Source organism: Opisthorchis viverrini (genome assembly GCF_000715545.1).
Source record: "Opisthorchis viverrini unplaced genomic scaffold opera_v5_27, whole genome shotgun sequence".
In the NCBI taxonomy this organism is placed as follows: Eukaryota; Metazoa; Platyhelminthes; class Trematoda; order Opisthorchiida; family Opisthorchiidae; genus Opisthorchis; species Opisthorchis viverrini.
The window spans coordinates 199,729-214,348 of record NW_008751682.1 but is presented as its reverse complement, the minus strand read 5'-3'; the positions used below and the strand labels follow the sequence as shown (position 1 = coordinate 214,348).

Here is a 14,620-nt window from a genome sequence, read left to right as displayed (position 1 = left end):
TTAGTTTGCAGATGAGTGTATATTCGCTAATTTCGTGCAATTTGGTTTCAAGTAGAACATAAGGTTGACAGAAACCCGGGGACTGCGCCTACCTGATGAGCCCCAAGAAGGGCGAAACCGGTCGTGGGCTGTCGATGGATTTTCAGCAACCTTATGAGTAGTACATTACAAAGATAAGAGTAAGCTTAGTTTTCCTGAGATATGATTGGACACTATGCTCATACCTATTCCCAATGCATTGACAATCATTAAACGAAAATTCCTCCTAAGCAGCCGGAAATTATGCTTCCCACATTAGCAGAACTTTGTTTATTTTGCCACGCTTTCTGGGTGGACAATCACCAGACATTCATATGCTCCTTCAGTTATAAGTGGCCCGCTATGTCATACAAAGAATTTGAAATTTTCATTCGATAGAGTTCGCTGTGTGGAATCAGGAAAAATTTAAGAATCTAGAAACGAGTCAATAATTGACAAAAACCCAGTAAGGTCCAAATATGTTCAAAACACCGACAAACAATAGCAGTGACGAATACATTTCATTTATTTGTCGACGTAAAAGACGCAGCAAAAAGAAAACTAAAGAGATTCACAATACCAGCACTCTGATCCATAACAGAAACTGTTTCCTACTCTAGCTCTGTAGTATGTCACCTATATTCTTCGACACCCTACTCTACCTTGTGCTCTGTGAATAACTGTCAACTAATATATACAGCCATATTCACACAGTTGCGCTTCCAAAGCTCCCCAAGCCACTGTTGAAAGTATAAACCGCATTCTCGTCTGCTAACCTGTTAGGTTGCATCATTATGAGGTGCCCCTTTTATGGTTTGTTCGGATGTAAGTGTTGATGCTTTATTCCATCATGCGATGCGCATTAGGCCGTTTACGGACGGCATTCGACACTCGACCGGTATTTAGTGTGTGCTTCAGTCCCCTCGCGTTGTCTGGTTGTAATGCCATCCCACCGGGGGTTTGGGGTCGATCGTGATCAATCCCACACCCTGCTCGTCATATCCAGTCGCTATGGTCGGACCGCTCCGCTCTGGCTTTTCGAACAATTAAGGTCAGCTTACGCAGAGTTGGTGACGGGAATTGGAAAGAATCGATAAAGGGCTTGCCTACATCATGTGGCATGCAAGTAACACCTTCCGTAGTGGGTTTGTATCTAGGACAGTAGAGCGCCTCCCAATAAAGAAGTGAATCGGTCAGGCCATCGTGAAATAAATCATTGACACGACGACCACACACACTGCACACTTCTCACATTCGTGCACACACCCCGCACAAGCCACTAGGAGCGGCGGTACTGTGAGCGGGCCGCGCCCATGCAAGCAGCTACGTACGTCTGTGGGTGAGTAGCAGCTTTCGTGGCCCATCTCTGCAACAGACTGAGTAGAACTGGGTGGGGGAGATAGGATAAGAACAACTAAAGCTAGGGGGAGGACAAGCTTCAAAATCCGACTATAGGTCTGGTGATCACTGCGACGAAATAGCGGCGCAACGACTGAAAAAATGGGAGCAACACGGATAGAGAACCATTGGTTCTCAGTTCAGTCCAGTTTTTCACTTATGGGCTGTTGGTCGGCTTATGTTCGTCTGGGTCGCCATAGTAATTCGATACCGAACCTTCATGTTTGCTCTTTGCACTGGATTTGAAACTGAAGCCCCAATGAATGAACAAGCCACGTAACAGAACATCCAAAATTTCCATGTATGAAACTGGTTCACTATGCGCCAGTCTGGCGTGAAGATGGAAGACAAGGTTGGTTCAGTCGAACCCAAGTTGATGGACAGAGAAAAAGTGAAAGGCTTAACTGAACGGAACTGTTCCACGATGGAGAACAAACAAGTCACACATTAATTGGAGCAAGTTTGGAACCGATGGAGAAGTCATCGTTTCAGAAAGGTTTAGTAGCTTTTAACTGGACAACGTTTCGCTTTTTATGCAAAGCTTCGTCAGATCGTGTGAACTGGTAACTTTACCAGTGGCACTCAAGGTGAATGATCAATTGAAGTGCCTTGAACCGCAAGATCAAGAAACCAAACCCGATGAAAAATTTGGTCATTCACCATTACGAAGCTTTTGTGTTAAAAGTGAAGCATCGCTCAGTTTACCGAGTGCTTTTGAAACCTTTCACATAGTGGTACTAAAAATTCGGCTAATTCGACTAAAACCATGAGGTATCCAGATGGGAAGGTTGAGAAAACCTACAGATTTTACGTGCAAACTTTCTTGTATACAAAAGCAGGCGGATTCTTCACAATAAGGGTTTCCGGAAGCAGTTCATCATACATGAATGTATTGGGTGGAAGACATTGCAAACGACTGTCTTAAAAAGATTTATACAGGCATCCATATGGTTTTCTACTCAGGTATTTATCCGGAACTCGAAGCTGCTATGACTAGAAGCTGATTAAATCCCAGTATACAATCCAATATACAATTTTCCAGCAATCCGTTGGAAGCGATAGGTGAACAGAGAGATATTCTAAGTGAAATGGTTCAGGAAGTGTCGAATTCCAGATAAGCGAATAGGCACTAAATGGGGAAGAACGCCCCCGTATAAAATAATGCAATCTAGGAATATATAATCTACATGTACATCTATACGATTAGCTCGCGGTGGTGTCCACTCACTGAAGGTAGATAGGACACTAATAAGTGAACTTACGTCGTATTGCTCATCCTCAGTGTGGAAACAAGTTCAGTAAATCTTGATAGGTTAAGCTACGATATTACGTACCCACTACATGCTGCTATATGTTTTATTTTTCGATTGTTGGGTATTGTCACCAGCATAATTCGTCAGAGTGTGCTGTCTGGAAAATTTCAAGGAGTCAGTAGAACGTGAGTAGTATTGACGACAAAACGGCGCGTTCGTGCACACCAAACTCTTTGGCAAGACTTTTCGGCAGCTTTTCCACAGTCTATGAACTTATTTCGATCCCCAAATTACAAAAAGGACAAACTAAGGACTAGTACTTCTCCACATAGGTGTGAACTAACTAGAAGAGACGCACCAAGATCAAGGCCATTCAAACAAGAGTAATGTAGAGACATCGTTTGGCTTTGAAGTACAAAACCCTGTACTTGATAGGAGTATGCTCAATAAAACATCCAAACGTGTCAAAGTGTACGGCCAACTCTTCAAGGACTTATTTGTTATCAGACTTGATCGGCAAGGGTCTCCCACTCCCTATTTTCTGTTCATTTCTGCACTATTTGCTGTTCTGGAGAGAACTGTGTCTGAAATTGCTGACTTGAAGTAAAACTTTTATATAACAGCAGGATTTGGGTTCTGGATTGTGCTGATAACACCAATTTGGTGGTGAACGATCCACATATAGCCCACAGTCGACTTGCGTAAACCGTTACGATAAGGGTCTTATCAAGACTCATCCAAGCCCATTGCCAAATGAGTTCGTCTTGGTAACAGTAACCGTTCGTTAGAAATATGCGATACTCAGGGTGGTAACTGCTTGTACGGTCGGTGAAGGCTATCCCCTCCTATGTAGTCTAGCCACCTAAGTAAGACCATTTAGGCAGCTCCTTATGACTGGTCTTTGTTCAGGGAGATGACTCTGGCTAATCTATAATCATTCTGCTGCCATTTTCATCACACTCTGGTAATAATTCACTGTTTTTATCTGATCTTAAAACAGCCACAGAAGATTCAAGTAAGCGAGACGACTTACGCAAAGCTGAAAGTTTACGGAGTATACGATATGAGCCCCAAGGGTGATGCACAGCTAAAGGTAAGTGAGGGCCACCGGTCGAGTTAAATCGGATGTCTAAATATCCCTGCTTGTGATTCTGATACTACACATGCGCAAACCTGATAATCTTAGATTTTCAAGGTTGGACTGGTCAGCGATATTTTGCAGACGTATAGCTCGTCGTCTCAATTAAACCGCCATTGATGCACATCGGGTATTCAGCTCAGACGGAGTGTATTAGCCCAAAAAACTTCTGGGTCAAGAGGTTTTGTTGTAGCGGGTCTCAAAATACACACTGACCGTTACAGGTATGCATAAGCCGAATAACAGCTTTGACGAAACACAAAGAATTCTAGTCTTTAAATCACAATCTGCGTCCATATAGGATTACGAAAAAGCGCTGCAGGCTAAACTTAGACGTACACATTTATTGTGATCAAGCTGCACAAGGATGAAGCAGAACGTATGCCATACACTGACACCATTGAATGGACGTGTAAAAGAGAATCAGTGAGAACAATTCAAACCCTTCATAGCTCATCAAGACTTTTGGAAACCCTAATTTACGACAGATCGATGAGTTGCCTGGTTTTGTCTAAACTTGTGTGAGTAAACCACTGGCGAATGAGTCATTTATACGGTCAAGGGATATAAGGACGGTAGTTTGTGGATTGTTACCCTCATGCGAAGTCAAAAAAGAAGCTGCTAAATGTCGGTTTTCATAACCTTCACTCGGATTTTCAGAAACGTTACTACTAAAGTCCTTATTCCAGACCGTATTTCCAAGTGTGCATTTTTTGCGATTCAAATTCTGTGTGGTCACGCTTTTCGTACATATTTCTGCCTGATATTTGCTGTCTGCAATAATCCATACTCCCAATTACTTCGCTTTTCAGTTTGTCACAAGGAATGATCCTTGGCAGTCCTCATAGAAAATCATTTGTGTTTATTAACGTCTGAGTTTGGTCTAACCTGATTCACGGGGGTGATCCGTCTGAGTTGGGCCAACCTGATTCACGGGGGGTGATCAATTGCAGTTAACCCTCGAAGGGTTCTTGAAATGTGCAAGGGTGGCATAATAAGTTTGGGGCTCTACAACCCGCATAGATATTCTTCAGTGTGTACAAGAGAGCCAAAAACGACAATGTGAGGGACATTCCCTTCCCGTTTTCCTCATAACCACACTTGGGGTAGCTTGGTTATCGCAGTAGTTCCAATAACTGTGTGACCTAAAATCGTTTTGAGAGCAACCTTAAAGATATCGCTTTATCGAAAAACGCGAGAAGTTGACTACAATCAGTGTTTTCGTCAAATGTCAGACGTGATAGAAAGTACTGACCTGTGGACAGCACAGAACCACAAAACACGTGCACTCAGCATACATACGGGCAATCGCACGTGATTTAGGCAAAAGACATGTGGTCGCCACCTGTTGCAATAGGTGCAGACCAAACTGAGGCCAAGATTCTGCTCTTCATAAACAACTGTAAACCTAACTGGTTATCTGGTACTGGTTGGCACCCGCGAAGCCACTTATTTGTTGATCCTAGATAGTGGGAGGTGCAATTCAATAACTACCCGTGCACTTCAATAATACGGCTGGCTGTTAAATTTCTTCTTAACTGAGTGTGGCTTTTCAGCTACCGTGCAGGACATTTTCGACGTCCCAGTATTCGAAATTTTAAAGGAGCGTTTTCCCTCTACATGAACCAACCCATCCGATGTATCATTCGTCTTGGATATTCCGCATTGACCATCGACAGCATGAACTGAACACAACCGCAAATACTGTCAGATTATCAACATCGTTGTACTGATTATGGTTGTATGCGTCTCTTTTCCTCCGACAAACTCACAAGACCACGCTGCGGTGTAACTTCGCCCATGTAAGCTACTAGTGAGTCGTTTTAGTTCATTCAGGTTCAGGTTTCACTTCCCAACCTCCATGGTGTCATGAGAATGCGACTTGGTCGGTCTGGCTAAGGATAAACAGCCAGTCCTGTTTGTTATCAAAGTGAAAAAATCGACAGAAGCAACAACAGACTTAAAAAAAATTAGCAGACATGAAGTCTTTCTGATATTCAAGTACTGCTTCATGTACTAGTCTTTGTTAGACACAAAAGATATTAAACTGAAAACTACACAGCATTTATTCGGTAGAACTCGCTATACACAGCATAGAATCATATCTTTGTTATAAAGTTATCTTACTGTATAAGGACCTGTCTTGGGGAAAGTCCAGTCTGCCTTGGTTTCCCAATCACGCAGTAAATGAGCCATTCCTGGTTTTCGTTTTGAGAGTGTCGAAACCTGTGGCTGCTCTTGAGGTTTGCGACCGGATATGAAGTGCGTGCGTAAATTACAATGTCTGGGGTATCCAGTCATTGGATCGCAAATGACTTGACCGTTTACACGTTTACAAGATGTAGCTTGGTGTTTGGGTGTGTTCTTACTCCAAAGGGATAAGTTCAATAACCTGTTTGTTATGACCGACTTTAAAGTTCAAAGCCTAGCAACTGTGCGCCTAGTAAGTTGGTACGAGCTGTTCGAAGAAATGGTAAACATGGCACTTCAGTCCACCACATCGTCCAAGCCCAATGGTGTGCTGTGGGTGAAAATCGATTACGGTAGTCAAGATAATCTGAACTGCGATCTGAAATGGCAACTCAATAAGGCATATTTGTTGGGTGATCTGACTACAAAAGCATGAGTAAACTTTTGAAAGGTATTGAAACAGCAACTGCTACAGTGATGCGGGATTATTGAGGCCTTCTGGTGGTAAGTGGCGGTTGGGGATGTCTTTGTCTGGAGGTCATCCTTGTAAAGAATTTCCCACCTATTTCAGCGAGGAAAATTGGAGAATCCAAACGTGAGAGGGATCGTTGTTTGGGAGGAGTTTATAAAGTCGCAATCGAGGTTATACGATAAAACTAAAAGCAAGATGTCTCACAGTGCTTCATAACCATTCCTACCGCCTTACTGTGCAAACTAGACATAAGAAAGTCGCCGAACCCACTTTCGGAAACAGGCCTGTTCGGCATTTTGTTTATGATGACGCGGATAATCAGACTGTCTAAGCAGAGCCTAGTTGTTTAGATAACAATGTGAATAGCAATCACCCTTTTTTAAAATGGCTTCATAATTTGTACCCTGCATGTAGTTCACGCCTCACCACATCTTTGATAAGTTTATCCACAAGATTAACCTGATGGTGTGAACCGACTTTTTGATTAAAGTGCGCTTGTTGTTCAAGTATGATCATTATGTTGACGGAACATTTGTTAATAACATATAAGTTTGCTCAGGACGTTATTTTTATCCCAGAGAAGAAATACGGCTGAATTCTTGTCATGGCGCTTGGAGAAAACCATCAACATGAAGTCTTAGTAACCTGTAGTTTGTTCATTTTTTGTTGACAGGATGGAGGAGTGATTCGTACCTACTGGTTGAATGGTCGACGGCAGGAAACAACGTGTGAAATAACGGCAAAACTTTGTGAGGAGATGGAGCAAGAACGGAGTCGTTTGGCAGACTCAAATCTTTCTTCGCATCAGCAACAAAGTGGTGAAGGATGGGAATCGATGTCCGCTAGTCGGTGCAGTTCTGCTCGTACACACACATCGAGACGTAGTTCGATGGCACGTGGAAGTCTGGTGTGCAGTTCGATAGCAGAGGAAATACCTAATTAACCACGAAATCTTAGCATACACAAACCTTCGCATTTAGCCCTAGTGTAGTAACTGGGTATCACCAATGTGTTCTATCTGAAGCGCACGCAAACTCGCCCAGCCTATCCTTACAAGTGTACCATTAGTGAACGTCGAACCTTCGACTATTTTCCGACCGTTTATTCTTGCTTGACTTTTCAGACCTTTTTATTGCACCATGAAGAGCATGACCTTAATGGGCACAACTTAAACTCTATGTGAATAAATCGATAATTATTTCACGGATTTCTTCAGTAGGTTAACACGTTGCAACGCGGATTGTCAATTTATCTTCTAGTGCTTTTGAGCTGCGTGCCTGATCTCGTCCAATTTTCGAAACGGATAAAAAACGAAAAAAATGTGGTGAATATTAATGTAATGCTACATAATATATATTATACATAATAATATGATGATATTTGAAATAATACATATAATATAATATACATTAATATGAGCGGATAGTAACCTGGCAAGATAAACAGATGAAATAGTAAGTTATGGGAAAATTCTGTGACAAGAAGAAAGCTAGAATGGGGGAAAGGATTGGCCAAGCACTGGCCATCACGAACAGCTGCGTTACACACAGTTGCAATTACTACCCATCACAATCTGAATAAAAATTGATAGAAAGAAAGTCGGTAGCATCGCAGCTCAGTCGCGTAGTACAAGTATACATTTCAAATAAAACAAGGACGGCGCCTCCAGTTATACGTACGGATAGGCACGTCAACAGCTTCTTGAAAGGCGGATACGGGCAAATGAGCATGACTACTCGTAACGCCTTGATAGTATTCAGCTAAGCTATGTATTTTTACCTCTGGATTTGAGAACATGGCTTGAGGTTTTCACCGGGCTGCTAGACAGAATAAAAAGATGCACTGGTAGCATGTAACCACAAATACATTTTTAAGACTGTCAAAAATATGGAGTGAACAAACCAAGTGATTTGCAAGCGAAACAAACAAAATCTGAAAAGTGGACAAATTGCTAGTTCCGAACAATCTGCCCAGGGCAAACTTAGCACAACTTCTAGGAGCCAACAGCTATCAGTTTCGGCTTGGTTTCTTATCCGGTGTGTGATTAGAATCGTGACAAATGGCCAACATTCCTTGAAACAAAGCGCACTACGGACTGCCTGAAGTTGGGCTCAGAATTTCTGCTTTCCCATAACTTCCGCTTTTCTCCATGTACGCTCGAATATCTCAACACTCTAGCGGTGAACATCATGTTACACTCACTCTCTTTCACGATCGTAACGGTTAGAAATTGAATGTACTTGACGTCCACGTTGCATAGAAAAACTTAAAATTTGACCTCACATAAGTGGATACAAGTTCTGTCTTATTCGGCTTTTTCACAATGAGTAACAGACACACAGACATGGCATTACTATACCTCATTAAGCCTCGTCGAAAGTCAAGGAGGAGCCAGAGAAGCGAAATGACAACATACCGCCAAACGGTGGATAGCCACCTGAGGAAACTCGACAATGAGGGTGCGCACGGAAACAGAGAGTTTCCCATAAACCCATCGGCCCGTCGGAACTGGAGATATGCAGAGAAACGCCTATCTCTTCCGCATCCTAGGCAACGCCTTATCAAGAGTTGCATGCAGCGAATGGTGATTATGGATCGTGCCATGGTTCCGAACCCAGATGGCATATAAACGATTGTGTGTAAGAGCTAGCGTTAGTGCGAATACACGTTTGTCCAGCTGTCCCGCTTCTTGCTACAATGTCACTCACCCAGTTTGGAAGAATTCCAAAAAAACGTCAGTCCAACCAAAATTCTGATTGATCAAATCAGTTTAAACAAACAGCTAACAATTGCAGAAATTCCGTTAGTCAGTTGGACGCCATTCCATCCGTTAGGCCGGTCGGAATGCGGTGAAAAAGCATTTGAGGCACAGTCTACGACAATTAAGACACTTTTCCCTGCTGAACAAAGTCTTGACAAGAAGAGTCACCTTATTATGATGAACGAACTTTCGATTATAAATACTTTAGAACAGCTACAGAAAGTGCGGGAACAACTCAAAGTCATTACAACGAAAAGCTAACGCGGAAAATTCTTGAAAGTTTATGGGAAAAACGAACATCTGAGAGGAATCAGTGGGGAAAGCTTTCTAGACGAGGTTTAGTGTGCGGTTCACTAGACTTCTGGTGCATATGCGGAGCCGGTATTTTCCCTGGCTAGTAAGTGTCAGGATACAATTGCAATAGAAATCTGTTTGATAGAATCATGACATGCAAAATTCGGTACATTTGACAAACTGGCACAATTGACAGGCGGTGCTTTAATAAACTGAATGAAATTTAGACGATGTTTGGACTTATATGCAGGGTAGCATTGCCGACACTGGAAGGTCGTGTTTTGCAGCAAAATGTGTATAACACACGCCATTGACAGCCTCAGCTGTGTAGATGTCCTAAACCCGTAGACGGCCAAACATCAGTTGCGAACCGCTGAGTCTAACAAGGTCAGGCGAAAAACGAATAGCTATGGAGGAAAGTAGTTCGAAATCGTTAAGTTACGCAGGTCTGAGGCAAAAAAAAGAAGGCATTAGAAGCTCCGTCGCACGAAAAAATTGACGTGCAAAAGCTCTTCTGCTGCTAGCGAAAAATAAAAGAACGATAGAATTAAAACACCAGGTATTAAACAGAGCAAAAAAAGAAGGCATTAGCAGCTCCGTCACACGAAAAACTTGACGTGCAAAAGCTCTTCTGCTGGAACTACTGGCGAAAAATAAAAGAACCATAGAATTAAAACACCAGGTATTAAACAGATACAGGGGAAAGTAGTTGTCGGTTTACAACAATACCATCGAGATTTTACAATTGCTTTCTGGGTTAGGTGTGTACTTTCGTTGAATGGTCACTTTTGTCAGAGTGCAGCACATGGCTTCTTAAATGAAGCAGCAACCTAATGTGGAAGCGAAGGGCTTTTAATCGGTGGAAGCTTTGATAGTTTAAGCAGGATATTGTGATCAGTTGGCGATGATCCTAAACATCCTGCAGTATCGAAATTGTAAGATGCTATTCCATCAAGCCCAAATCAGACTGCACTGTTTAACAGCGTAATCTAGCAAGACTTGGTTTGTTGCAACTGGGTGGTGTGGGTAATCGGTGCAGTCTGATATCTGTTTCATATATTTACTGGCTGAACTGTAAGCACGTCCATCTTGGTTTGATGCATGGTCTTTATTTCAGCAATAAAAGTACTTAAATGATGGTACTCAGTTTATCAGTAAGAAGAATAGATATTCTTGAACAAAGCAAATGCCTACCGATCCGTGCGACTGAGGCGGCCTTCAAGCCTGAAGTTCCCATCTGCAAAGGTTTTAACGTCACATAGTACATGATGGTAGGAGTTTTCTTGTCGACTAAAAAGAAGGGAAACTTACGAAAAACTGTTCTACATACACTATTACACTGCCCTACGTGATGAGTCTGCGTCGAAGAATTTCTCATTTGAACAGTTTACGAAGTGGGGTCAAGACATTCAGTGTTGCGAGAATGTTCCTTCTTGGTAGGTGTAGTCTAGTGAAACTGTGAACAAATAACTTCGAATGTCTATTGCAGTAAATATGCTCGGCAGCACATGATACTCACTCGCTAACTGCCAACCTGGTACTTAGGGGAACCGGTTTACGAACTCAAAACAGGATACGACTCGTACACGATGGTCAATTACTGAGTCAAACACAACCATAATTTTTCAAATCAGCGGATCAACCTCAGTCCCTAAGAACTCATTCCCTTTGGTACAGATGTTCAACAGTGTGAGATGGTTCATATTTAATAGTTTCGTCTCGAAAAGAAGGGAGTTTGTTTGGGCGTATATAATTACTGAACGATGCTGTTTGGGAGGCCATTGTGATCAATAGCCGCTGTGCTTGTAAGATTGCCCCGTAATATTTTGTGTCAAAAGTATCCCCGTATGATGACGTAATAACCAATATTTATTTTTCTGGCAACTGAAGATTCAAAGAGACTAAAAAATATGGAACCGAAGGATTCCGATACAATGTTTGAAGCGACCATAGATGCTGAATATAGGCACAAGCAACTTCAGTAGTTACAAGTTGAGATTAAAAATGCAGAGGAGCGTCCGCTGTTTTGCTTTTGTTATAGATTTTCGATTTTCAACGAACAAGTTCTTCTTGAGGTTTATTGACGCTTCATTATATTGTTACAAATATTCTTAGAAAACTTTTAAGGACGCCGAATAGCAGGAGCATATTTCATTGGTGTTTGGAGAGATGCTGGTTTCAACCTCCTTCTCAAAGTGGTTCTATTCAATATCGGCTATAAACTTGCTGTCTTCTAAAAAACAGTCCACTGTTTTGGTCATAAACTATATCTAGGCTGTGGCTGGCATCTGTTTTAGTGGGAACATTCAGTGAAAGAATGAAGTACTGAAAGCGTCGATTGGTAAAGAACTCAGCTGACTGATGCAAACTATAAAAGCACCCCACTGAACTGAACTGAGACGACGTGTGGTTAAGTTGTCTACAGGTTAGTTCGTTTGTTGAGCCAAAACTTTGCATCCGGTTGTGTCACTGACTTTACAAGGGTTGAAAGAGCAGGCCAATCTGACATCAGATATTTCTAACGGAGCCGCTTCGAAATGGGGTCTTTGAATTTCTGAGCACTAAATTTTCTATTGATTCAGAAAGTCCTCTCAGTGAATAACCGAAACGTCATCTAGGTAATCTTATCGAGACAACTTGGCTTTTTACTGATCACATTTATCTCGAATTCCCTGCAACAATGTTGCACACCAATACTAGGACATAAACTTTGCAAAGTTTAGTGCCAAATATTCCATCCATTTCCAGAAGAAGCTAGCTGGAACGCGAAAATGGCCTATTTCACCGCACCGATGCGTATCTTTCAGACAAAAACCAGCCTTCGTCGGTGAAATTTTCGCCAGTATTCTAGACATCAGTTGGAAGCACACGAAGGATGAAGGTCAGCTACATGAAGAACTTCTAGTTCACTCTCTTGAACCACCTGTGACGACGAGGTGATTTGCACATGTTTCACAAAAATGTCCCTATACTTTGTCACTCAAAATGTCATAACTATATCCCACCGATTGGTCCCTTTTACATTAGCATCCAAAATATTTACCAAGTTGTACATAAAAATTTATGTGTAATGCGTCAAGCTTACTTTTTTACGGAACTCGTTTTTCTGTCGTTATTCCGTTTCTATGAACCCGAAATCTCTGAACGATCTTTTCTTCCTACACTAAAGTAAAAGCTTTCCCCCTTTGTGAAAAATCCACAAGGGCAGAACATTAGCGGTGACGGCCCATCAACGAAGTTTTCTTTTAGGATGAAACTTTTGTAGGCCACTTCCAAAGCCCGGCGAGCAGATCAGCTGCTGGTCAACAGCCAAAACACGAAATAAGCGGAGATTATCCTGTTGCACTTGTCGTAACCTACTGTGCTAGTTTTGTGAATGTGGCGAGCAGATCAGCTGCTGATCAACAGCCAAAACACGAAATAAGCGGAGATTATCCTGTTGCACTTGTCGTAACCTACTGTGCTAGTTTTGTGAATGTCGGTAATTGCTCGGTAGCTGTCTTTGGTTAAAGTTTTGGCTGAGTCCATCACCCACTTTACATGTTGGACAAACAAAAGGTCGGTAGCTAGACGGACCACATCATTCATAAAGTTGCTGAAAACCTATCGACAGTCCACGACCGGTTTCGTTCTTCATGAGGCGATATAGCAAACATTGTGCCAAACGAAACATGGAACGGTCATGTACAGCACGTGCATTTGGGGATGAATACCATACACGAGCGACTCAGCTGGATACATTCGAAACTCCTGTTAAAATCACATTATTGTGAAAATCAGTGTAATCTGCGAAGAGTCCCGTTGAATTTGAAGTAGGGTTGACTGTGAGAAGGAAAATGACGAGGATTTTATCGGATGCGTGGAAGTGAGCTCCCGGGAGAGGGTCATTCTCAAAAGAGACTCTTGCGGACGGCGGTTATGTGGTTTACTTTACCTTATGGACTTAATTTGCGACAAGTACTCCCTGTGATGTCCAAAAATCAGTTACTTATTACTGAGATATATTTAACTACAGTTTCAAGTTGTTCCAGCCACTGGGCTTGCACTTTCGGCGCTCGTCAAAAAATGTGCACGAAGCGTGTGGTCACGTGTGAGGGACACAGATACCTGTAAAGTTAAAGTGCACTTTGTGACACCGATGTTTAAATCGATTTCGTGCATTTCTGGAAGGGACGGAACGAGTCCACGATACCAGTAAAGATGTCGATTCATTTTGAAACGTTGAAGCCGAACTTATACTCACACGTTTCACGAAGAGAGTAGGCCATTTTGTGGTGGGTGTCCGAATAAAGGGATGACCTGCGGTCAATTGTGTAAATGTAATTCACTGTGCTGTTCGTCAAGAGTGCTTTTTAAGTTGAGTCAATAAAAACATTTGCGAAACCACTCAGTGAATTATGTGAATTTTTCGTCATTACTTGAAGGTACGTGGCCACGTCTGTTTACGTATGACCATGAATTGTCACCTTCCCAACCAAGACTACTTACTTTACCTCCCCATAAAGTGCCCGTGGGGGAGGGGAGGTTGAAGTGAGCTAACTTGAGATAGTAAATCCTTTTGCTCAGCGCAATAACTAAGCAAATACGAGTGTGCATACGTTCATTCAGAATAACTGTAAAATAAAGCATGTCATATTTCAATTATCCCCCTTAGAATCCGCCACTTGGGGAGCTCGAATTCCACTTCTATCATCCAAAAATTAACCACTACTGAAAGAAAGGATTTCCGCTTTACAAACACTCAAACTAAGACTGAGGGTTTATTAACAGTATTTTCGCCAAACAGCATCGATCACAACTGTCTACCTCATACTTGACCGGAATGATACGCTAGACAAGATCACGGGTAGGGATTTTCGTCCCAGAATCAATTCTCCGCCAGCTACCGAGATCCAACTTTTTACCATTCCATTGTGGTTAAGTTATTCAGAGTTGAACAAAATAAACTGAACGAAAGGAAAACCTGTCAAACTCAGCAGCGGCAGAGATGTTGCTCTAGCACATTCCGATTTTTAATTTCACAGGCTTTTGCCATGATCCGTAGAGCAGCCGTATTCTCCAAGTAGAACAGTAAAAACGCAAATTATGAAGGTGAG

General features: G+C 42.1%; 1 protein-coding gene across 1 annotated transcript in view; it reads left to right on the top strand.

The window, feature by feature from the left end:
- T265_12947 (hypothetical protein) overlaps positions 1 to 3,762 on the top strand; it is a gene marked incomplete at both ends in the record, with an annotated part of 52,929 nt that extends 49,167 nt beyond the window's left edge. The window contains one exon of the mRNA XM_009166436.1: positions 3,670 to 3,762. Coding sequence (XP_009164700.1) covers positions 3,670 to 3,762 — 93 coding nt within the window. The remainder of the gene's footprint in view (positions 1 to 3,669) is intronic.
- Between the last annotated feature and the right edge of the window lie 10,858 nt (positions 3,763 to 14,620).